A 26,051-nucleotide genomic window follows, 5' to 3' on the forward strand; every position below is an offset into this window, starting at 1 on the left:
ACGTCATTTTTCCAAGGAAAAACAGAACAGGGAAGGGGAGGAGAAAAAAGAGAGAAAAGAAAAAAAGAGGGGAAAAAAGCAAAGAAAATAAAGTACCCCCAATCAAAATAACCCCCAAAACCAAACCCATCTCTCTTTTTAGTTGTTTTTTAAAAACCACAAAAGTGAGCCAGCCAAAACCAGAAAACAAAAACTGAAATAACTAAAAGAAGGAAATAAGAGAGAGATTAGAGGGAGGAGGGGAAATTAACAAAAAAACGAACACTAATGACCCAAAATAAAAAAAAACCACAAAAACTAACCAGCTGAATTGGGAGTTGAGGGTGAGTTAGCCTGGCTTCCATGGGCTGACACATTGGTAGCCGTGACAGCCGTTTTGGCAGCATAAATATTGGCTTCCTCTTGAAATTTACCTATGTTCTTCTTGTACCGGATTCTCTTATTTCCAAACCAGTTTGATACCTAGAGCGAGTTTAAGAGAAGACAAAGACGTTAACGTTTCGGCTCCGGCAAGCGCAGCTGGGTGAGGAAGGTGGATTAGTTCAGGTTAAGCAGTACATATTCCTTTTCCCCCCCATTTTCCTAGCCGCCGAAGGTAGCACTTTCTACCCACGTGAGTGACACCAAGCCCAGGAAAGGTGGTGGGGCCACCTTGGGAGCGCTGGGTTTGCGCGGATGTATCTGGTTCCTCTATGGATGAGATGTCCACTGTGGTTCCTCTATGGATAAGATGTCCCTTAAGCTTAAGGGGACGCTCCACAGGAACCGCCAGACCCACCCCATGAAAACATCAGACGTGTTTAAAAAAACCTGAGAAAATCAAATGACCCTGAAATTGCACGATCTGAAAATAGGTATGTGTCATTTTGGAACTTTTTATTTGCCTCCTCCTCAGAAGCCCTTTGACAGGGGTGGATCTCCTGACTCCCAGGTGCCCCTTCTGCTCCCTTTGGGGAAGCCAGCTGTGGCTTTCAGGAAGAACACCCAACAAACTTCCTCGGGCTCGGCTGACACACAAAATTGCCTTGGGATCACTGAAGCTCTGCTTTTGATCCATCTGCGTGAAATCAGTGCAAAAGGTCAGAAGTGGATGCTCTTCCTCCAGCTGAACTCGGCTTTGTACGGTTTAGTGTGAGCCACTACCTAACCCAGGAGCTTCAGGGGAAGGCTGGAGAGGGAGCACAGGGCTTGTCCTATGGCCTAACTTTGGTCCCAGGGAACAAGTGTGTCCCTTAGCAAGAGGCAGGAGATGTTTCCATCGTGTTTGCCCGGAGACCGGTATGGGCCTGATGTGTCTAAGTGACTAGAAGTGCGTGCTGAATGGGGCTAGTGGGTTTATTTTAAACAAATGTAAAGAAGCAGGATGAAATTCTTCACAAGTCATGAGGGCGGCTGAAAATGATGGCCCAGACCTGAAGGCAGAACGAAGTGGTGCCGCTCTGCTCATGCCAGTCCTGGCAAAAGCCGTTTCCCTGCGTCTGCAGCAGCGCAATGGATGAACCTCAGAAAACTCAAAGGAGATGTCTGAGCAGTGGTCCTTGCAGACTGTCAGGCTGATATCCTGGGATCAGTAGTATGAATGCTTGACAGAAAGGTCGCTTGGACAACTTTGGACAAGGTGTCTGGATAAATACCCTGAAGTATGTATGTCAGAGGTTCAGCACAGTGATAGCATAACTTCAAAGTCTGTGAAACCAGGCTGTGGTACCTGGCCAGAACTGCTTCCCAGGGAAAATGGCAGGGTACCTCCCAAAGCACCACGGACCCAGCATTCCCCAAATCCTGCTCAGTACTCTGCTGACGGTAATCCTGTTCACTTGTGGACACTACGTTGCACTAAACAATTTCAGAGGAGACATGGGAAAATTCAACCTACAGTTTGGGAAGTAGCTCTCAGCTGCTTCTTCAACAACACGAACACAGAGAATCAGGAATGTCTTCTCACATGCAGGTCTCTAAGCAGAAGACAACTTCCAGCCGCTACTAACCTCGTTTGAGAAATCTCATCAGGATGAAGAGTATGGGCAAACGCCAGAGGACACTGCAACTCTCCAGCGCTCCTAGGACTGCTTGGAGCTGCAACCTTGAGCTAGCAGCTCAAACTCTTTGGTGGGACTCCAAGGACATTCTCCCTTTGTGCTTACATCAGTGCTCCCCCTTCCAAATGGACTGTCCAAGCACCAAGACACAGAAGACAAAAGACAATACTGGAGGCTCGTCCTGGGAAGCTTATGATTTTTTCCTCATCTTAGGGAAACAATTGTTTTGGCTTGGGTGCTGATAACTGAAACCTCTATGTTTTTATTCCTGTGATGCTTTCTATCTGCAGTGCTCCTAGAGCGTTCAGCAGCTTCTACACAGGAGTCACTTCATCCACCAATTTATTTGCTGCTGAACTGCAGGTACCCAATCCTGTGCTGCTGCAGAGCAGGGAAAAGAAAATACAACCTGCAGAGACTCAGAACAGCACCCAACCTAGATCTGGGAGCACACGTTTCAACGGCACCAGGAGCAGGTGCTGTTTGCAAGGACCTCCATTTCACTCGGTCCAGCTTTCTCATTAACGACACCGTGCTCCTTTGTGATCTTCCCACTTGGCCATCTCTCTACAACAGCTCTTCTGGCTTCAAACGCTGGAGCCGGTGGGTGAACTCTGAGCGCCACAGCGAAGGAAGTCAGGATAAACGGCCACCACAATCAATCTCCATCTTAAAACTTGTGAAGCAAAGAACCTACCTACCCTGGTCACCCTTCTGAGTTCAGATCACCTCTGCTCATGACTTGCACAGATTCACGCTGTCCCATGTTCCCACCTCAGCAGAAACAGAGACCTGGATGTGTGTTTTTCTACCTTCTTTGGATGAAGAAGGGTGGGAGATCCTGGAGACAGGCACAAAGCAGCCTTGATACAGCTTGATCAAAAACTACGATACAGCACGAACAAAAAAAGTGTAGGATTTCTCCTGGGCATTTTCTTTTTGTGTGAGAAAAGTTGTAAGTGTGAACAGATGAATTAAATAAAAGTGAGAGGGGAAGCATCAGGACAGCTGTAGTTTTACTTCAGCCAATATGTGCTATCTCTCGTAGGTAACTCTGGGCAGAATCAACGTTTGGGTCTTCTGACCCAGGGGATGCAACTGGAATCACTCAGCAGGCGTTCAACACGGTGACGACACCTACCCTTGGATCCTGTTGCTCCTGCTGAAGGCAGACACGCTCTCACAAGGACACCAGATGCTACTGCTGTCTTCAGTTTACTCAAGCGACGAACAGGCATGTGCCTGGGGCTGGGAAGCAGCCCAAGATGGGGAATGCAATGGGAGCCTAGAAGGAGTGCTAAGCTCACATGAGGACAAGCCTACCAGAGGCTGTATAGATTGGCTTTCAATCACACAGCTTGCTCCAAAATGAGAGGAAATAAAGAAGGGCAGGCCCGAGCAATGTACAGCTGAACACTTCAAGGACTGACTACACTCCTCACAAACCCCAGCAGCTCCCAGGTCAAAGCTACAGACTCCAGAAACTATGTGGCTGCCTTGAATGTATGGAAATAATTCGATTTTTTCTTGACCACCTTTCTTTGAGGAACAAGCAAGTCAGGGAGATGTCGTGTTCCGCAGCACAAGAGCAATGACAAAGAGCCATCACCCTGAGAAAGCCCACTCTCCTTGAGCACAAACTATAACCGTTAACCCTACCTGACCCAAACCCTTCCCACCGGGATCTTGTCCGTTCTACCTCACCATGCAAAATCTGCGCAACTCTTCCTACTCCCTTCGCACCCCTTGGCTTGATGGACTTCCATCACAAAGAAGCTCTTCTTGCAAGCCAGCTCAGCACTGTTTCCTTGAGGAGAAGACTTTGCTTCTGTGGGTCTCACACCACATTCTGCACTGTTAACACTCTGGCTGCACACACAACCATCGCTCTATGAAGTCTTCATCCCTTCTAAACCCTCTCCCAAAGTCTCCTTTTCCATCCATGCCTTCAGTCTGCAAGTCTGCCATCTGCTCTCCCATCCACTTAACGCTAACTTGCGCTACACTCATTTAGTAATTAAATGCTCAACACCGCACCATGACTGACTTGACCGTGGTCCAGGGTGCCCTTCGCCGCGCCAAGGTTTCCCATTAGTAGCCATCTTTGCTGTATTTCTGAGCTCTCTCACCTGTGAGACTGTGATGCCACATTTCTTGGCTAGCTCTTCTTTGGCTTCCTCACTGGGGTAAGGGTTGCTGAGATGGGAATAGAAATACTCATTCAGGATTTCCGTGGCCTGCTTGTTGAAGTTTCGTCTCTTCCGCCTTGGCATGAAGAAAGAGGGGGAAATAGAAGGAAAAGGAAAGGGAATCAGTGCCAGGGATTCAGAAATAGGAATGCAATTTTAGATACCCTGATTTCCCCCACTTCTCTCCCTCCTTCCCCTGCTCCTGGGAGCATGGAGTGCAACAGATTCATGGCCTGGAAGCTTCTCATCTGCACCTTGCTGGTGACTCCTCTCTCGGCACCTTCCAAAGCAAATTGTCACTGTATCCTCCAGCTCCCAGAAGAGTCTTGAAGTTGGCACCCAGCTCCTCCACCTGGGAAGGTGACTCCCAACACCTGGCTACCCTGGCCAAAACCATCACTGCTACTCTGCAAAGCTCCATGCTGAGAAAACAGCGCTGGATATATCCTTGGGGAAGCCTGTTCCATTTACAGCTGCATGTTACATCTGCTACCTCTTTCCTCGTACCCCCAGTGTGGCTGCCTCTCCTCCCAGTCCCAAACTGCAGGCCAAGCCACCGGCTGCACGTAACCAGCTTGGGCAGTGGAAGAATTCTGCAGCAGATCAATAATCTGGGACAACGGAAACAGAAGGAAAAGAACAGGAACCTAGAGGGGGCACGATGGGCTGGCAGATTAGCTTTCAGCCCTAACTGAAGTGCCCATTTTCACCACAGAGGTTTGCTGCAACAAGTCACAGAATTTCCTTCTGCCACAGAAAAAAACAGAATGTGCAGTTCTCAAGGTACAGGTGGGAGCCTCCCTGAGACAAAGGCTGGATGTCTTGAATTGCTGTCCCCTACCCTGCTGAGCCACAGACAGCTAAAGGATAAGGAAGGTAAATAGCCTCTGTGGCTCAAGACCAAGAGGCATGGCCCCTCAGATGGACCTGAATTCACTCTAGAACCTCAAAACAGCTCTCCCAGGCCTGAACAACATTGCACAGCATGTGGGGAGAAAGGTTTGGTGGGGTGAACTCACCGTGCATCCAGAAATCGGGAGCGCAAGATCATTACGGCTTCACACGTGCTTTGCTTCAACTGCATCTGGATGGAGCTGAACTTGCGGTGGATGATGCTCACCATCCGCTCTATCTCCTTCGGCGAGATAGGTCGGGTCCGGCTCTGCTCACGCAGCAGGTTCATCACATGGGTGGTGAATTCGTTGCATGCCTGGGATGGCAAGAAAAGCAAAAGAAACCCCAGGATCGGAAGGTCATTCGAGGGCGTCAAGGATGGAGGCAATGCTGCTGAAGGAAGGAGACGCAAGTGGAGGCCTCAATGGCTGGGGCTTTCAGAGCAGACCCAGAGCAAGAATGTGCTGGCTCTCCAGGGAGATGTAAATTTCTCTCGTCTGCCAAGCAGAGAACTTGAGAGACTCCCCAAAAGTACGCTGAGAAAGGCAGGAGCCAATTTCTTCGCTCTCAGGAATCATGGATGGAGCTGGGGCAGCTGAAGCTTTAGGACTCAAGTTAAGCATGAAGAAGTCCCAGCCACTGTTTTTCTGGATGTGACTGGTGGAGGTCTAAGGAGGACCATGAACCTTTTGACCCACTGTCCCTCCTCCCACTGCCCCAGCCGGACCCCAGCACCACATATCCTGCAGAGCCCCTTGTGCTTCATAGGAGCAGCTCCCAGAGAGACGCGGCCCCGCTCCGTGCCCTCAGCACATCAGGTAAGACAGAAATAACGATAATAATTAAAACCTGAGTGAGGCAGGAGCCCTGACAAGTAAGGACAACCAGGTAACCATCCCAATTACTTTGCTGCTGGCACAGCACTGCCTGGCCGCTCGTGCTGTCCCCACGCTGTGCTGTGAGGATAGGGCCGTAAGAGGAGTCAGGGGGACAAGGGAGGGATTTTGAGGCTGGATGAAGGCCACTTCATCGCCCTCTTCTCCACCCCCATGACAGGACCCTCTGATTCCCAGAACCAAGCCCCGAAAACCAGGTTGAGAGCAGCAGTCAGATACCGATGGCTCGAGACGCCTTCGGTGCTGCTGGGGCACAGGCAGCTGCTCTGGGGACAGCATCCGCAGCTCCCACTCCATGATGGGGAAAAAAGCAGGGGCAAGAAACACTGATTTTTGTGGACTGGCGACATGGGCTTGACTTACTATCTCCCACCCCACCCTTCCAAGCTGAATTCCCACCCGCAGCTCAGACCCAACAAGGAGACATCCCCGAGGCCAGCAGAGCCCCTCCAATTGCCCGTCACCAGCGCCAGCTGACAGCTCCCATCTCCCGGGGTGAGCGCCAGCTACGAAAGCTCTCAGCCGGCCGCCTCTGCTCCCAGATGCCCGAGCAATTTCAGCTCATCTCCTCTTGGCGTGAAATAAAAAGCATTAAAGGCAAAATTGCCGATGAGCGCTGTGCTGTCACAGCAGCAGGCAGATGCTGTGAGACGCCAGGCGCTGAGCTCCCCCAGCCACCAACTGTGGGACTGGGGAGGGGGACGGAGGTTCGGTGGCCCTGAACCCTGGCTTTGCAGGGCTGCGGGTGATGATACCAGAGATGTGGACCGGCACAGCCAGCTGCAAAGGAACTCAGTGGCAAAACTAATCCTGTCGGTGGGCTGCGAGGAGGAAAGATGTGGCCCATCTCACCCCATGGGGCTGGGGTAAAGGCTTCTCCCACTTGGGTGCCCCTTTGGGGAGCAAAATTGATGCAGAAACAGAATCAAAAATGCAAAGAAACAAACCTCCTGCCCAAGGGGAGGAAGGAGCAGAAGGTCCTTCCCTGAAGCCTGTCCTTGGCTGTGCCAAGGGTCTCTCCTTGGACCCGGGTGGCAGAGGACAGAGGGTCTCTCTCTCCTTCTTCAGCCTGGAGGCTGAAAGATGAGCCCTGACGTGCTCTCCACTCCTACCCACATGAGATGTCTGAGGCTCCCTCACACCACACCACCCTGTCTCCGTGCCTCGAGGGAGTGGCAGCAAGGCTGTGACAGCCACCAAAGGTCATCCAACTTACCCCCAGCCTGCTCCCTGAGCCCTGCCACTGCCTCCTCCTCTAATGCTCTGCCAAAATGCCTTCCATGGTGTGACCACACTTGGCTTCTCCAACACCAGAGCCCTGTCTGGCCTGGCCACACTGACTCCAGCTCCAACCCAGGCGTGTAGGTCTGAAGATGGCAACCAGCAGCCTCAGCTTGGCAACGCGGCTCCTGAAGGATGAGATCTTCCAGTGCCACCATGCACCCAGTCAGCCAGGTAAAATGGGGGCTGGGCTGGTTCGCCCATACAGCCCCCAGCCCCAGTGGCCGCTCATAGCCCTGTCACATCAGCAGAGATGGCGTTAAACCAGACCTGGAACCCTGCCTGGCCCTTGGCCGCGGAGCCTGCCCTGCACCCAAAAAGGAGGGATGCTTCCTCGCTTGCACTGCATAAACCACAACCTTGGGGTAGAAACCACACTCAGCACAAGGCAAGCCATGCAGCAGCAAAGAGAGGTCTGCAAAACATCTGGAAGCATTTGAAAGAAACCAGTTTTGATCATTGGCCTGTGAAGCTTTTCATGCAATTGTCAGTGTTACCAATAGCTGCATTCATGACCCAAATAGCTGGGGGTTTTTTAAGAATAATTTTCCACAAGAATTTTTTTTTTTTTTTAAAAAAAGAACTTTTGAAGCAGAAGAAATATTCAAGGAAGATTTTGATTCAAGCCTTGCTTGGAAAACTGCCTGCGCCGAGGCCAGCACCCTGAAGAGGACACCCCCTTCACAGGGCCAATTTTTGGCAAGGTACTAGGGGCGGAGTGAAAAGCTAAAATCAAAGGGGCAACCGGTGCCGAGCCTATTCTCGTGCCACATCCCAGCACAACCACCCAACCCTCCCAACCCTAAAAAAGCATGTTTTCACTCCAATATCAAGCAACAGTTTGCATTTGCCTGTGTGCTCCTAACAATAGATGTCAGTAGCGATCCAGGCTGTGCACATCCGCACCACCGTGCCGGCACTTCTGGCTGCTCCGGCTCCTGCTCCCACCATCCCACCACCACCAGCACCCCTGCCTTCCGCCGCGAAGGAGCCTGTTACCTGCTCGTACTTCTCCAGCTCCGTGTGGTAGATCTGCCGGATCTGGGAGAGTTTGGCTCTGTAGTCGGAGTGCTCCACCGAGTTGTCGGAGCCGGCTCCTCCCGAGGCAGCAGCAGCAGCAGCAGCGGCAGCCGAGCCACCTCCTTTTTCAGGGCCTGCTACCCCCTCGGCCAGGAGCATGTTGTCTAACCGCATCAGCTGGGGGTCCGTGGGCTCCTCTTCCTGCGCCCCCCGGATGCTCAGCACTGCAGGAGACACAAAAGGGAGAGCAAAGCTTGAGTTGCGCCCAGGGCTTAACTCGGGAAAGGGGATGCTCAGCCAAAGGGGATGCTCAGTTCCCACCAACGGGGCTTTTCTTCCTTGCTGGGTACCCCAGCAGGCAGTCTGTACCCTGGTGCCCCAACGCCTGTCACCAAGCGCAGCTCCTCGGCTCTCCAGCCCAGCAGCGGCGACGGGGACCACTCCAGCTCCCCACTCCCCTCCTGGCCTCTTCCCTCCTTCCTGCAGGGAAGAAGTAGGGCAGAACCGGCAGAGAGCTCACTGCAGAGCTAACCCAGAAAACCAAGCTTTGTGCTCGAATGCGCAGCAAAACTGGTAGCCACACCAACCAAAAACCAAAATACATGTACCCGTTCTTGGTGCCAGAAGTGATAGGGACCATATCCCAACTCAAGCACGGAATGGGAAGGTGGGGGTCTCTAGCCCAGACCTCAGCTCACCCAGGGGTCCTCCTGTGTCACCTAGCATGCCATTTACAGCCCGATCCTGCACCATTTGCATCAGCCCTCAACCCCAGACAGCGGAGGAAGACGCACAGAGCCTAGGCCTGACTGTACCTCAGTTTCCCCATCTTTAAATGCAGACGGAGAGGGCTTGTGAGGCCATGCTTTTAACCACGCAGTGGAAAAAAAACCAAAAAAAAACCCGGTAAGAAATATAATTTTACTCTTCGGAAAACACCTTTGTTGTGTTTTTTTTTTTTAGAATCCAGTTGTTCCAGTAAAGTGTAAACCATGCTAAGAAAAGGGGAACAGATAAATGAATCCTCCTGGAGCAAGTTTCCAAGGATAGGATTCTCTTCCCCTCTTTGTACTCTCCACCTCAATTACTGCTTGAGTAGAAGTCCTTCTCTTGCGAGGACTTCCCTGGAAAAACCACATGTGAGCATCCCGACCGCTTGGGATGGCCCAGGTCTGAAGGATGGCAGTCCCCCACGTGTCCCCCACGTGTCCCCCGCGCATCCCTGCACGGCCTGTGTTTGAAAACAGAAGCATAACCTGAGATTTCCGCATGCACACAAGCACAGGTGTGTGCAGCTGCGAAATAAATAAAATAAATCCTTGGTGAGCAAACAAAAAAGGCATTTCCTAAGAGAAATCAATCGTATTTCCCCATCTCATCCAGCACAGGAGCTCAATGCATTTTGTAAACATGCACACACACCCCCCAAGCACACGCTCACGCACACGCACATCCAGAGCTGGGTAACGTTGCGTGGATTTTAATAAAGCTGTGCCCACTTACACCAAGATGAATTTGACCCCCTGAATCTGCAGCACAAACAAGAGCAAGTGATTTTCCCTGTCATTTAAAAAACAAAAACCAAACAAAGTCTAAAATCAATTTGCAATAAGGAAAGTAAAACCAGGGCAGCTAAAAAACCCGGGCAAAGACCGAGTATGGTCTTCCTCACTCTGAAATAAGTTAAAGATACAGCTATTATCAGTATAAAATGAAAGTTAAAAGGCCCTGTTGAGGTTTGGGTAACACTAAAAAGAGCTTTTTTAAAAAGCCTCAAACTCTATGGAAATAATAACTTTCAGGACTCTAGCATCTACTGGCATTTCTGTAATTAAAACATTTGCTGTCAACAAAGGTGGGAAGGTCAGGAGGAAAGCAAGACAGAAAAAAGCCCAACAACAGTAAATATGCCAATAAGATGAGCTAATAATAAATAATTCCACGCTAGGGTGGATCATTTCTATACAGAGGGATGGGGGCAGAGTGCCAAATCTGGAGCCGGGTGCCAGTTGCCGAGCCCTGAGGAGACAGGACCAGCATCTCCCCCCACCGCCAGCACCCAGCTACACGCTTTGCCGATGAATAAATCCGAGAGGAGAGGTCAGCTTTCATCAAGAAAATGGTTTGGGGTCTTCGGACTGCAAACTGAAACAAGAGATAAAAATAGCCAAATTCCTTAAAAGAAGAAGAGGAAAGGGGCCGGGCTACAGGGAGGACATAAACTTGCTATGGAAAAAAAAAAAAAAAAAAAAGAGAGAATAAATTCCTATTCTTCCAGGACAAAAAAGAAAAAAGAAAAAAGAAAAAAGAAAAAATTTGCTACATTAAAGCACATCAAAAGCCCAAATATAAATGGAAAGCAACACAGATTTAAAAAAAACCCAACAATCAAACAAAAAACCCCAAATAAACAAATCAAAAGCGGAATCGCCCAAACAGGTGCATCTGTATTTCAAAAGGGAAATATTTTTAGATTAAAAATCTCAGGAATCATTGACCTGACAGGTAGGCATGAGTGATTAATTAGTTTATGTTTAGAGAGCTGCTTCCTGATGAAAAGCACTGTATAACCCCTGAGCTTTATTACCGTGCAACACACACAGACCAGTACCCGTGGGGGTGTGCACCCAGAGCCCCCCCGGCACCTGTCCCCGCAGCAGAGACCCCAGCCCGGCTGGGGACCATTGGGGATGGTCTGGGTTGGGGTGCTGGCTCCCAGTAACGCTGGGCAGTAAATAAATGGAAAGGCCAATGTGTCTGAGCAGAACTGATGCTGCCTATTTATCCCTGGAAGGCTGTGCTCAGCTGAGGAGAAGACAAAATGATTATTTAAAAGCTCCTTTTTTATCTTCCCGGTGCCGTCCCCAGCTCCAACACACCTCCTGCCAGAATGCCCGGGGTGCTGGGCTCCCCAGCAGCACTGACCCTCCCAAATACCCCCTGTGGCAGGATGCGACCCCTGCTCTGCCAGCCGGGGGGGGCGCGGGGTGAGCCACTACACCCGACCCGCAGGGCCTGGGTGGCCGATCGTGAAAGGCCCCCGCTCTCCCCAGGCTGCTGGCTTTCCCACCAAATTAAAATAAAATAAATTAAGCAGAATGATCCTCAGCGGTCCGGCAGCAAGCCGGAGCTGAGGGGCTGCAGGCATGCTCCCGCCCCTGCACTGGCATCCCCAGGACCCACCATTTGCTGCTCCTGATGGAGGAGAGGGGGGAAGAAAAGGAAAAAAAGGAAGAACAAAAAGAAAGATAGCGGCTGGCAGCCGGGGGGAGGAAAATTCATGCGAGACTTTCTGTCCTTGGCCGCTTTCCTGCTGGCTCGGCAGCTCCTGGAGCCGCAGCAAACGTCGCTAGAGGGTGCTCAGCCCTCGCCGCGGTCCCCCACTGCCCCAAAATGCGTTTTTATAGATAAACGTATAGATGCACACATGCAAAGATAGAGAGATATATATTATTTTTTTTCCTATGGATGTATTTTAAAAGCAAAGCCAAGCCATGTGCCTTGTCCCCTCCTGCACCACTGCAAACGCTGCTGGCTTGACCATGGGAGGGGAACCAAGGAGCACGGCTGTTGGCAGGGTCACCATCACCAGCAGCGGACCACCGAGCCGCCAGCCTGTGGTCTGGTCATGGATACCACCAGGGTCACAGGGGCCCATTCCAGCAACCGGGAAATGGCTCTTGGCTCACACTCTCGCTCCTTCACCCTCTTGAGGAAGGTATCACTGCCACAGTATGCAGGGGACATTGTCCAAGTCTCAGGCCTGGGCTGGCTCGGTGGCATGGCTGTGGTGCAGGACATGGGGAGGTGGTGGCAGGACTGGCCTCAGAGAATCAGGCAAGAAGATCAAGCTGAAAATAGCTCCCTGGCTCCTTGCCTGTCCCACAATTTAGGGACATGGAATGGAAACTGCATTGAGTCTCCAAAGCTTTCACATGCTCCAAGATGTCCCCCACCAACCTGGGGAAGCACCTGCAGAGAAACCAGCTCCATGCTCCCGTAAGATGGGCAGCCAGCACCCCACACCACAGTATCTGTGTCCGTTGTCCCCATGTGCTGGGGCAGCCACCAGCCTGATGTACAGCCGGGGGGGACAAGGGCCAGGAGACACAGCCCTTGCCAGACACGGTGCTGGCATACGCCTTCAGAACAGACTGTGCCCTGAGGACGGCCTGGAGCTGTGAAGACACCTAAGAAATCCGGAGGTAGGTATCAGGCTCCTGGTCCTCCACACCACCATCCGCTCCCTTACTTACTCCATTTTCCTGGGAGCATTTTTCCAAAGGGACCTGAGAAGCCAGCTCAGCACAGCAGGCAAGCACACAGCCACCTCTCTTCTCCAAAGCTACCCCAAAATGTTTCAGCTTAGCAACTCTCTGCTCTCCACCCCTTCCAAACGCTCCAGACCAGAGAGGTGCGTAGGCAACAGAGGCAGCATGACATCATGAAGGCAATCAAACGTGACGGGGGTGATGGCAGCAGCTTAGCAGGAGACTGTAGCTCAGCAGTCACAACAAAAAAGGATGCTCAGACCTCCAGGCTCTACCTTTCTCCCAGAAAGGTCAATTTATCCTACTGCCATCACTGTCCTCAAGCTGAGGAGACGTGGGAAGCAGGGCCCTGTCCTGGCCAGACTCCCAGCATGGGATATATCCACTCACAAGGGGACGGAGGCTGCAGTGGTACAGCATTTCCACCATTTCTTATCCTCATGTCTCCCCCCTTGGGTGCTGCTGAATGCGTGCACACCCATTCCCAGCTAGGTGCTGGCCAGGACTTCTGGGGTGGAAGCAGAAGACACCAGAGGAGGCTAAGGCAAGGTGGGAACAGCCTCTTCAGGGATGCAATAGGGACATCTTGGAAGAAGACAACAAGTGAAAGACATGAAGCCAATTCAGGTTGCAATGATGAAACGGGAGGTCCCCCAGAGCTGGTGCGGCCGCTGGTTCCTCAACTCTCCGCTGACTTCAGCAGTCAAAAGCACGGTCCTGTGAAATCTGCTGTGACTGCCTGGTTAAGATCCCCTCCTACTACATGAGCTGGCAGTTCCTCTGCAGCTCCGTTTGCTGACACCACCGGCCACGGGCCGGTCCCAGTGCCTGGGCATTTAAACAAACCCACCCTAACGAGAAACCTGCTGTGTGGTTTTAACGAGTACGGGAGGAGTGCTTGCCCTGCTGCCCGAGCTGGGTTGCTTCTGGATGGCTTTTCTCATGGTTGTTTCTGCCCATTCCCAACTTGCTGAATTGCCTTTCCAGGGGGACATTTTAAAGGAGAAGGAGATTTCAAGTAAATGATTGCAACTTATCGAAAATAATGTGCTACTTAGCATCGGAGACAAGCATCCTGGCAGGCAGAAATGGGAAGCAGTGCCGGAGCAGATGGGAGTAATTAGGTTGTGATTTTCAAAAGGGTTTTCTTCCCTGCCTCCACTGTGCCTAAGATGTACTGCGGGGGGGAACAACCCACCCAAAGCAAGAGTTTCAAGAGAGGCAGACAATTCCTCTGCTGGGCTGTGAGTTGGCCTTTGGTGTGACTTTCCTGTAGGGAAAGCAGAGATGCCCGGCATGTCAGTGCCACTGGTGGAGCACTGCTGGCTGCTCTCTGCCCTCTTGCACAGCCACAAGCAGGGCGAGATGCCTCCTTCCCCACCAAGGCACTCATCTGCCAACAAATCACGGACACCTCACCGGCACATTGGATGAATGAGCAAATCTTTCGACTTTAGAATTAGACCTTTCTCGATAAGAACGAGGATTCTAGTGCAAATCCCTTCCTAGACTAGTGCGTGCCCCTGCGGGGTGGTACGGACAATGAAGGCATGGCAGCTCCTCCCCAGGAACCCCAAAACTCCTGCACAGACGCACACAGTGCACAGCCGGGCTTGGAAACACACATCGAACATTGGCCTTCTTCCAGCCTTTTGCAATTTAACCACTATCCACGGTATTTGCTTGGGCTTGTGAAGACCAAGCTTCAGGAGTCACATGAGCTCACCGGTTTTCTTTAAACATATGTTTTTATACCTCCAGGTCTAAAACAACAGCCAGCAAACAGAAGGACAGCCACAATGCCAGCAAATGTCCCTGCTAACAAAACCAGTAACTAATCACCTTATTTTAAGCCGATCTCTACATTCCCTGGAGCCTGTGTCTACATTTGTGAACGCTGAAGATCAACGGCACTGAACTTGGTACAAAAATACTCCCATCTGCCTCATATTTGAGGACAGTTACACATTAAGTGGCTTGTGGCTGGCTGGCTGCATCTTCCTCGTACTCAACTGTGTAGTCACAACCAAGTCAGGAGAGTTGGGGTTTGCTTCCTCAGCTGATCCACGATGGCATGGGCTTGAGCTGCTCTTCCTAAACTTTCTTGTGCAGAAAGCCCCCCGACCCCATGCACCTAACCTCAACACCTCCGTTTTTTTCCTATGCAAATACATTTGCAGCCGTCCTTTCTTCTGCAACAGCAAAACGAAAACGCAGCATCTTGGATCTTCCCTTTAAACCAAATCACCTTCAAGACCCTATGCTGAGAGAAATAAACTTCCAGAGATCTGCGGAGGATACTAAAGCACCTCCAGCTGGGTCTTCACACTGCCAGTTCAAGGGCCCTGCTGACAGGCAGCAATGTAAATGTCTTCTCGGCAAAGCAGATGGTGTCCACCTTAAATGGGTATCAACATCTCGGTAACCACTGTGAAGCACTTCAATGTTAAGTTAAATCACAGGGTGTTTTAAACCTCAGTTGGATATATTCACCATGTTTACCTAAAGCCACTGAAAATATCAACATCAAAACACAAATACCTATTTCCAACGTAAATGGAAGCTGGAATTTCCAAATACGCTGACACGCCCCCTTCCAGAAAGCGGGAATTAAGAGAAGTTGTTTTTTTTTTTTTCTTACAATTGACATGAAAGTTCCCCTCCTCGCTCCAACCTTTCCAAAACTTACAAATGGATGAACAGATTTTTGCTCAGATTTTCCAAAATAGGCTGCCACGGGATGAGGCACGGAAAATTTCAGCTGGCAAAATGGCTTTTTTGTGCATCTATTTATTTATTTATTTCCCAGGAAAAGGAGGAACATTGTGAAACCAACGGGCCATTTCTGTCATCAATTTTCTCACACATAAACCCAACCCCAGCAACAAACCAAGACAGAGGCTAATACCCATAAGCACTATAAAGCCACCCCAGGCCCCCACAATCCCACCTCCTCTCCCAACACAGGAGTGTCACCAGGGCTGTTTGAAGCAAAGCACTTACAACTATTTTGTGAGAGATACTTTTAAAGGTGGAGAAGCGGTCCTTCAGTCCATAAAGCACACTAAATTGTGGCAAGATATGTACTCCCACAGAGATGGAAGTGAGTCACATCAGTTCACAGTAACGGTCCATCTAGCCCTGGAGGCCAACTCCAGCCATGGCCAACGAGCCCCACTAGAGACCCAACCAAGGCCATGACCAACAGCAGAAGCACCAGATGCTCAGGGCAAAAAAGAAATCTTCCCCTCCCATTACATGTTAAAGTTTTCCCCTTCTCTCTTTTCTTTAATAAAAATTTGGGTCCATTTCAAAACAACCAAACTGCTTAAAAAAAAAAAAACTTCACATCTTTCTGGGGTGGAAGAGACTAAATTATTTGCTGAATCCAACCCCCCCCCCCCAAAAAAAAAAAAAAGTAAGTCTGAATTACCCTCAAACCGCAATTTTGGGGTGTGGGAAATGGGAGGAGGGAATTTATCACATGCCAGAAAGTTTCTCAGCTCCCAGCAGCAGCTCTCCATCACTTCAGGAGGATGCAGCCTGCATGTGCCGTGGAAGCTGCAGAAGAGAGACATGTCTTTCACAGCGCTGGCAAAGAGTCTGCACCAGTTTTCTCCTAACCCCATCCCAAATGCCAAACGGGTTGCCATAGCGAGCAAGGATCTGGCAGCAAAATGATCAAAAGGTCTGGAAAATTATCACTAACACATTGGGGTGGAAAAAAAGTCATCCCCTACCCCACCCCAACTAGAAAATGATCTAAAATTGCCACAAAAAGAAGGAACAGTGTTGTGGTGATTACTGAAAACCAGATTCCCTGAGAATGTGACTTCCCAGGAAGCTGCATCAACATATATGAGCTTGTATTTCCAGTCCTTCCCTGCATCCTACTCCTGCCGACCAGTTTAGCTCACGGCTAGAAACCGAGCTGGGTATGGAAACTTTTGACCCCATCTCCACATGCCCAGTTACGGCTACGTATTCAAACAAAGCACTGTGGATCAAATTTAAGTATTTTCTATTTTTCTCTTTACAGTCCTAAGGCTGCAAGCTGTGTCTACTCATGGATGCTTCACTGCAGGCTGGTGGTCAACTCCCACGGGCTTCGGCAGCAAAGCTCCCGGCTGTAATTTCTGAAATTTGGGGGCAGGTAGCACTCAGAAACCAAAGGTGATTGAACCTCTCGCACCACAAGCCGATCGCTGAACAGACATGGTTTAGCGGCAGAAAGCAGGCTGGAAGTGTTTGCAAAGATTCAAAACAAGCCAACCAAAGCCAACTGCCCCACCGCTGGACAAGCCAGCTCCTCTCCTCCCAGTTACAGCAGCTTCAAGCCCACCTTTGCCATTGTCCCACAGAACAGCAAACCCTCACAACTCCACCTCATTAAGCAAATCAACTCCACCTCCCCCAATAACACTCTGCAAAAAACTCATCATCCCAGAGCCAAACTCTGGTCATGGAGGGATCAACCCTATCTTCTTGGCACTCTTCCCTTGGAACAGCATGGACAAATTTTAGCCACACACAGGTCCCTTCCCCATCCCACTGGGCACCCCACACATCCCCAGGCTCAGCTCACGGTCCGGCCATGAAGCAGGCTGATGCTGGGGAGCAATGCTGATGCAGGCTGGAACAGTCCCGCACTCAGCTTATCTCGCAAAGCAGTTCTCCCTTTTCTAAGCAGGGCAGGATTAGCTGGCTCCAGTTACAGCTGTGAAGCATAATCAATCCCTTATCTGCGTAGGCAAACCCAGCACATCTCAAATTCTCCAGCTGTGCTGAGCACACCATAAGGGAGAGATTGGCTGCGGCCACCCAGGCTCCTCCATCCCATCCTCCGCCATCTCACCTCATCACCTCCTGTGGGCAGGGGATGGGGACTGGGACTGGGACAGACCTCCAGCTGCTTGGAGCAACAGCCACGGGAGATAAAGGAAAGCCGGGCGAGATTCAGTGCTGCCCTGCTGCTGGGCCAGATTTGAGCTGAAGATGTAACCCAGCTAACTGACCACAGGCTGCCCCAGCTCAGGGGAGCAGCATCTTCCATGGAGAAAAGCCGGTGGCTGGGATGGTAAATTGGCAGTGGAGGGGAGGACGATAACACAACCATGCACACGTGCCCTCCTTCTCACACCTCTGAGAGTACGTTTGGGATTTTTTTCCAATGTGAGGTCGCGATATGGGACAAAAGAATCAGACTGTCCTATTGTGACAAGAAGAACAGGTGGTTACACACAGGGCTCTACGTTGGTTCCTCCAAGGGCAGCACCTGCTGTGCCAGGACCTCACTTTCTCCCAGTGGAGTTTGGGTGATGGCCCAGAGTCCCCTCTGCAGCACCAAGAGAGCAAATTGTCACTGACGGACAGCGTAAGCCATCGTCCCCACCCCAGGAGATGGCTCGGACCTGGCTTTGGCCAGGCCTGGAGACACATCCCGGAGCATGGCATGGGGAGCATGGCAGGGACTGGGGCTCCATAAGCCCTGCAGGAATAAATCAGCAAACAAAAGACAGGATTGCTCCGAGGACAGGTCCAGCCATAACCCCCCACACACACACTCTGAACGCCAGTTGGGCTGGGATCTGCACGGTGCTTTGCATATGAATTCTCCTTGCTGAAAAGAAATGGGTCCTTTGAATGAGCTGAATCTGCTAATGAGAAGCCGGGGCCTCCAGAGCCCCTCTGAGGACAAGGGTCCCAGTTCAACCGCCCCAGGCCAAGCCCTGAAACCTGAGAACAAACAAAGAGAGTTTTTCCCCCAGAAGGAAGCTGCCTTTCCAGTCTGCTCCCCTCTCAGAAAGGTCATCTCCCCTGGACACGCAGTGCTTGCGCACGGCTGCTCCATGCACAAAGCAGCCGGGGCGAGAAAGTCATAGGTGAAAAGACTGGCAAAAGCCCAAGCTGAAAAGCTGCATTTCAGATTCCCTGCTCCTGCCATCCTTCAAAAAAGATGACCCGTGAGACTCTCCATCCAAGGAAAGCTGCCTTGGAGCTCATTAGATGGCAATGTCCCACTCAAGCCTCAGCTTTGTTAAACTACCTGAAGGTACCTGCTGCCCATCACCCCGCCGCTCTGTTGCCAAATCCATGGCCTTGCCACGGGCTAGATCCGGGATTTTCTGCAATACAGGGAGTTTTTCCAGGTCTCGGAGCCAAGTCATCACAGGATACACACTGGTTTTTTCCACCCTTTCTCTCTCACAAAGTGAACAGCGCAGAAGCAGACAGACATCTTTACCAAAAGCTGGGGACAGACACGGAACAGCCCCCCACTGCAGAGCACCCTGGGACCGTGTCCTCTCCCTCCGGGGCCAAGGAACTTCCCTGCCTCCTACTTACTGTCGCGCTCTCTGCCCAGAACCACGTTCCCATTTCCAGCAGCAACCTTCCGATGCAACCCAAGAGCTGAGCATGGCCCTTGTCACTCTTCTGCTTACTTGAAGGCAGCCTCGTTCCTCAGTGCTTGCAGAAGGTAGCTGCAGGAACCATATATCCTTTTTTTGGTGCATGCAAACATGAGGCAAACAAATGGGAAGGAAGAAGCAACTATTAAGCAAGGACTCTCCTCCCAGGGTGAAACCTCAGGGATGGGTTTTGCAGGAAACCTGCTGCCCTGGCAAAGGGGACACTGCGGCCACTGCTGAGTATGCGTGGATTGGAAGTGCCTACCACCAGTGATCACCTTCTCTTGAGGTCACCCATGGCCCAGGCTCTCTGCCTTGTGGAGGCTGGACACTGCTCTTCCCTGAGAGACAGGGTCCCTGTTCCAGATGCAAAAATCCCTCCCCATGTCCACCTCTCCCCAGCCACGGCACCAGGCAATTCAAAGCCCTCTCCATGAAAACTCTGGAACTGAGTTACACACGTGTGATGAATACGCCAAGCCCAAAGCCCAAGAAGCAACCATAACCAAAAGTGTGGGAAATCCTACCCCAGTTCCTGCAGTGCAGCTACCATTTAGATGCAACCCATCAGCCACTGGACAACTTCAGGCACCTACTTTCAGTGGTGGTCTGTACTGGGATGGTATCAGGCCACTTCACAGCATTATAGATGCCACCTAGGTGACAGGACCAGAGGCAGCCTCCCTGGAGTCCACAGGCATGTCACCCCTGTGTGTTTTTGAAGCACCACAGCTCTCCAGGACTAAACGTCCCTCTAACTGCTTGCAGATTTCCCTTACACACAAGGTCTTCATGCCATGCATAGATCACACCAAAGCCTACCTGAATGCTCCTCTTCCCATCTGCTTGGTTTCCAAGCCTGTCCCACTCACAGCACCAGAGAGGTTGTTTGCCTAGATGGTCCATCAAGCTCCTGTGGCTGAGACATGCCACCTTAAACCCAACTTTGCTGGGATTCGATGATCTCAGGCAAATAAACAAGCACGTTTTTTGCACGATGCTCAGTCCCTCACGACACCACGCCAACCTGCTGAGCCTGGCGTCAAACCCGGTCCTCAAGCACGCCAGACAAAGCCCAACTCTTTGAAAGGCAACAGCCGGTCGGCAGTGTTTTAAGGCCAGAAAACAGCTCTGAACGTTCAGTTCCTTCTTTAAATAGAGGCCCCTTCTGTAAACGATCTGTTTGGACAGGAGGGAGAGTGCTGCAAGAGTCCAAGCACTTGTGAAATAGGATCGGCTGCCTTTGCTCCTGCTCCACTCAAAACACGTGGGGGGAAGAAAGAATCCCAAAACTAGCGAGGCAAGAGGGGGGGAGAGAGCCCCTGCACCTCCGTGCTGCTGGAAGCGCACAAGACACCAAAGAAAGTGGAAAAAATAATTAAAAAGGATCAACTAGTGGCATTTCTGTTTCAAGGCGCCTGCATGTGTTTAATTATATTCCATGCAAGAGGTTGTTGACGCAGATTTCCATGCTGTGGGGCGGTGGTGTAACAGGATCCAGCTCTGCCTTCTACCTTGGACAATCCCGCTCGGACTCACCCTCTGCATGGTTGGGCAGTGCCCTCGGGCAGAGGGGGGTGATACTCAGCCCCAAGCATGGTCGCACAGCTCCCCCCTGCTCCTGCAAGAGAGGCCCCTGCCGTGAACAGAGAGGAGAATAAAGAGGGAGAAAGAAAAAAAAAAAAAAAAAAGGAAAAAAAATTCTTTGCCCAACTCCGGCTGCGTCCCAGATCAAAGATCATCTCCAGCGAGGCCATCTGGTCCTTGTAAATGTAAAACCAAATTGAAAGCCCTGCCCTCACCTCCTCTGACTCCCTCGGCAATATTGCTTTTACCGGCCAGGGATGGGGAAGGAGCTCACAAAAGGCATCTGTATGTAATATAGAGCCTCCGTGCAGCTGGGCTATAGGCTTGCAACCCCCCTTTTTGTTAATCACGAAGCAGAGGTAAATGTTTTCTTTGGATCTCCAGGGGCCCTGTTATTCCCAGGGGCTTTGGGAAGAGCCCACGGCAGCAACCCTGGGATGGAGGAGGGCTGCTCTACATCCCCCCGCCACTTCTCTCTGGCTGAGGATGGGGTTGTCATCCCTGTCCCAGTCTAGAAAGCGACACACCAGGAGAGGGAAGAGGTCCCTGCCATCCCAGCAGTGCCTCCACCATCACAGAAGCCACACAGCACCCTCCTTCCCCAGCCCAAGCAGGTTTCTCCCACCACTGCTCCCTGTCTGGGATGCAGAGGCCAGCAAATAAACAGAGAGAAAGAGGAGGACCGAACAGAGCGCTTCCAAAAAGGGGATACAATGCATCTGAGCCAAAAATGACTTGTGAAAAACCCCACCACTGCCAACCCAAATACTCCAGGCTCAACTTGAAAGGCAAGCAGGATCTGCTATCGAGAGGAGAAAGCTACACGGGAGACGTCGCAGGCAAAGAGGAGGCAGCTTGAGGAATTCCTACCCATCAAGCTTTATTGTGTTATTCCAACTAAGCAGAGACAAAAAGACAAATCTCAGCTCCCTACTTTCATTTATAATTGAACCCAGTCCAGAAGGATGGAGCAAGTACCATCTGTAATGCAGAGTGCATTAGCAGCCGGCAGAATGAAATATTCAAATTACTGTAGGCTACCTCGCATTTCAATGACAGGGTTACAAAAACCTGACTTGTAAGTGGAGATTGGACTGGAAGAACAGAAAGTTTGTTTTTCCAGTGCATGAATTAACCTAACAAAATGTTACTTTCAGGAAAAAAAAAATCATTTGCGTGGGTAATTCTTCAACATATCCCAACAGGCTCACAAGAAAAAAAAATATTATTCCATTTAGCTATCTTAATTGATATATTGTCCGGGGAGATGGAAAAGCTCGGGGAAAAAAGGGCAAGGCTTTTCCTTTTGGCTGAAGATACTAAATAAATAGAATTAGGTGTGCATGAACCCTACCAACACATACGGGTCCTCCACACAGGGATGCGTGGCAGCACCTATGTGCATCCATGGGGTGTGTCAGTGCCAATACTTGCACGAGCTGCAGCCTTTCGATGCCGTGCACAATCTGAATATGCAAATCACTCCTTGATTTTCGTGCTTGTGCCTGCACCGGGATCCATTCGTTTTGATATCGTTAATCAGGGCTGCCGAAAAGCCTGACACAGTAAGTGGCTGTAGCCCCTAGCAGTAGTCAAGATAGAGTGACAGGCTCCATTTAAGATGTCACAGCATATAATAAAGTGTAAAACTATACTTAAAATAAACGAGATAGAAACAATAAACTTGACTCTGGGTTTGAACTTTCTGGGAGAGCAGCAGAGAGATGCGAGCACACGCGTGTGCAAGCAGGCAGGAGGCTGGGGTGGCTGGAAAGGATGGTCCCCCACCAGCCTGCCACCCAGGTGACAGCAAGCAGGGCTGCTGCCCACATCCTCTGAAGGAGCCAAGTTTCTCAGCAACCCCACCATAACAACTAGTCTGCATGCGGGACATCTCTGGAGCTTCTGGAAGTGGATGTTGAGGAGGAGGAGGAAGACAAGAAGCCATAACTGGGGTGTGCTGGGGACTGAGGGGACAGCCAGGCCACTATGGGCACTGCGATTCACGCACGGAGCCCACTGCAGGGGCTCAGCTTTGCTTCCAGCACCTCAGCAGAGAAGGGATTTACCCAACACAGGTGTCACCTCCAGGCACCTGACTGGAGGTTGGGACAACCTGGCCCAAACCACTCTTCCCTCCCAGGCACCCAGGGAGCCCCACCAGCTCCCGGCCATGCTCCTGGGGTGTCCCTTCCCCTCCATCCCCAGATGGCTGTGTCAGGATGGGATGGAGAGGCAGCAACGTCCTGAGCACCTCCAGCCTGGGCTTGGCCATGTGCCCCAGGGCTAGGAGCCACAGCAGATGCTGGAGCCCTTCCCTGGCAGGGTGAGGATGAGGATCAGGCCCATGTGGGGTGTGGGGGGCGTACTCACAAGTCCAAAAGCCCCATTTTTCTCCCCACATCACCTTTCCCCATCCCAAAACCTCCAGCGCGCCCGATGGCAGCTCTCCATGCTGAGACAAACCAGTCGCTCTCCCTCCTGCTAAGCAGTTAAATTAGAGAGTATTCAATTAATAACAGCTGAATATTCTGTCACATTTAGGAAGATGTATGGTAAGACAAGCGAGTTGTGATGTCTGTGACAGAAATGATAAAAGTTCTCCCGACACAGCCTGGCAGATACTTGGCTGGAGGAATCGCTTGCTCTCATGGACTCCAACGTCAGCACAGACACCAGGCCCAGCGCCGCCTTCAAAGGAGAGATGCTCCAAATTGCACGGCAGAACCACTGCCAAAATGGTTTGCAGGCAGCTCCCTCCTGCCCTCCTTCTGGGATCCATCTGAGATGCAGGGCCGAGATCCTGGAGAAGACCTTGGCCAAGACCTTGGCCAAGACAGGTCCAAGACAGTGCCTGTCAGCCACCACATGGTAAGCATCACTCAGCAGAAGCTCAAACCCTCCCCAGTCACCTAAAGGCCAACCCACAACACTCCTCCCTCCCAGGGCTGCCTCAGTTTACCCATCTGCAAAAGGGACAGCAATCACACCCCAAGCAACCCACCCCAGGGGGGTCCGGGGCAGCGCTCGCATGGCACCACGACCACGGGCAAGTGCCTGCCATCCGGTAAGATGTTCTCCATCTAATTTACAGATGCGACACGGGCAGGGGACACACGGGAGTGGTGCTCACGAGGCCACCTCCTCTTCTTCTGGGGGGTTGTTTTTCACTGGTGTTGTTTGCGAACACAGTTTTGTTGCTAAGAAACTACCTTCATATTGCTCAGGGAGCAAAGACAAAGCAACCGTCAAAATAACGCTGTATTTTGACAGTAGCCAGATCGTAACCATAAATGATCCATTTTTCCTGCTCTCCTGTATGCTCATTAATGTGGTCTAAATACCATACTCCCCTGTATAACCCGGACCCTGCACGCACACGCACGTGGCACACACAGGCGCTGGGGACTCGTGCCCCACGTGCGGGGGGCTCCGTCGCATCCGTTCATTCCCCAAGCGAAAGCTGAAGGAATCAGGCCCGGGAAGAGGAGGGAGCTCCCTGGGGAGGCCCCACGGCTCCCTTCTAGGCAGGAAGATGGCACAAGATCTTTAAGCAAGGGATACATGAGAAATAACAGGGAGAAGATAAGACCTCTGCCGATATCCACAGCAGCTAGCTCTGCGCATCAGCCCTGGTTTGGGGACAAATGCAATTATCTGTTGGCTTAGGGTTTGTTGGGTGGGTTCAGGTTGCCTGTTGTGGGTATTTTTCAGGTCCCAGGGGAGAAAAAGTGGGGGGAAAAATGAAACCCATTCGCTGCTCAGTTTCTGAGGTGCTCTGTGCCTCTCGCTGCTTTCAGGATGGGGAGATCCTGGCACACAGGGAGGATCAGAGCACCCCTTCACCATCAACTTGACACAGATATATTCCCAAACCAAGTTCCCAGGATCCTGAAAACCAGTTTACCAATGCACCCACCTCCTAGGGCAGGATGACATCTCTACTTTTCCTGCCGAAGCATCTCTGGCCTCTCTTTGCTGGTCCCACTGCAACTGGGAGGACCTGGATGGGTCCCAGAATAGATATGAAAAGCAATACATTTACCCCGGCTAAAAAGGCAGGAAAGGGACAAAAGTACCTCCAGGACAGCAGTAGCTGCAGGAAGATGTTTTTCTTGTGCTGATCCAGGACCATCCAGGATGATGCATGAAGCTAAAAGGCTTGGTGGACATGGTTGGCAGCACCCTGCTCGCGCATGCTAGAGGAAAGCAAATGGCCTGTTCGCAAAAGTCTCGTGGGCTCAGAGGGCAGCGAATAAAAGTGGGGGGGCGGGGGGGAGGGGAAAGACACCCCGGCTGTGCCCACTGACAACTGGGAATAAAAACTGCTTCACTGGAAAGCTTCAGCATCACGGCCAGTGCCCTGAGTACAGGCAGCATCCTGCTGTCAGGTGCCAGAGAGACAAGCAGAGCAGCGGGTCACTGCCACACAGGCAGGGCCACAGACCTCGGCACCTTGTACCCACCCTGCTGCAAAAGCCCCCTTCCAGGGCCACAGACCTGCTGCTGCTGATTTACAGGCAGAGGGAAAGGGCTAAAAGGCAAGGCTGAAACTGTGCCCTGTCATGCCAAGGCAACCCAAAGGGCCCCCGCACTTTTGGAAACCCCTGGTGCAAGAAAGGGTCACACACAGAATCCCACACACAGAATCCGGTGGCTCTCACCACACCGGCAGGGCAGCAAACACGGACCTGCCATCCTCCACCACCACCCACCCGTGGCGATCACCAGATCGAGAGCCGGCAGCGAGGGGCTGTATCCCTCTGCTCCACATCCCTCGGCGCACACTCGTGCAGGCAGCGATGCTCGAGGCAGGGACCAGCAGGGACCGGGAGAGCAGCGCCCTGCCTTGGGTGCTCTTTAGGGTGAGTCAGGAAGAGAACTGAATTCTCTTCCCAGCTGTGGGAAGCGATCCTGCAGTACCTAGGGACCCTTCCCCTGGGCCAGCTGGAGCATGGCTCTATCTGATCCCTTGCTCAAGCAGCAAGATGCTCCTGCACGTTCCCAAAACACCAGCCCAGCACCGAATGGCCTGTCTCCCGTGGAGCAGCAGCTTGCCACGTGTGCCTTCCCTGCCAAAACCCCCAGCTCCACCCCACAGTAGGAGAAAAAGGGAAGGGCGAGAAGAGCTCTGCTGAAACCCACCAAACCCCAACCCACATTTCTCCGCAGCAGAACAAAGCCCTTGGCAATCTCTTCTCCACTTGGGTCCCCCAAACCACATGAAAGCGGCATTTTTCTGGGCTAATTACACAGGCTGCTCTGAGCCTCCTGGCAGAATAAGAGCTGCAAAGGCAGACATCAAAGAGCTCCCAACTTTAAAATAAATAGAGAGCAAAGACAGCACAGTCCATGGGAGATCTTTCCCTGTTGCCTGCGCTGGCTGCTCAGGTTGAACGTCGGAGGTGACTCGGTTCACGAGGCCCCCGGCAAGGAAAGCCAGGGGAAGGGGGGGGGGAGGGGA

General features: G+C 51.6%; 1 protein-coding gene across 4 annotated transcripts in view; it reads right to left on the reverse strand.

The window, feature by feature from the left end:
• The window catches only part of PBX1 (PBX homeobox 1), a 135,594-nt gene that overhangs the window by 21,231 nt on the left and 88,312 nt on the right, over window positions 1-26,051 (reverse strand). For all 4 annotated transcript variants that reach the window (XM_037404081.1, XM_037404082.1, XM_037404084.1 and 1 more), the window contains 4 exons: window positions 8,299-8,543; window positions 5,248-5,438; window positions 4,169-4,304; window positions 303-462 (listed from right to left, as the gene is read on the reverse strand). In XM_037404081.1, coding sequence (XP_037259978.1) covers window positions 303-462; window positions 4,169-4,304; window positions 5,248-5,438; window positions 8,299-8,543 — 732 coding nt within the window. The remainder of the gene's footprint in view (window positions 1-302; window positions 463-4,168; window positions 4,305-5,247; window positions 5,439-8,298; window positions 8,544-26,051) is intronic.

The sequence above is a fragment of the Falco rusticolus genome, chromosome 11 (genome assembly GCF_015220075.1).
Source record: "Falco rusticolus isolate bFalRus1 chromosome 11, bFalRus1.pri, whole genome shotgun sequence".
Taxonomy (NCBI): Eukaryota; Metazoa; Chordata; class Aves; order Falconiformes; family Falconidae; genus Falco; species Falco rusticolus.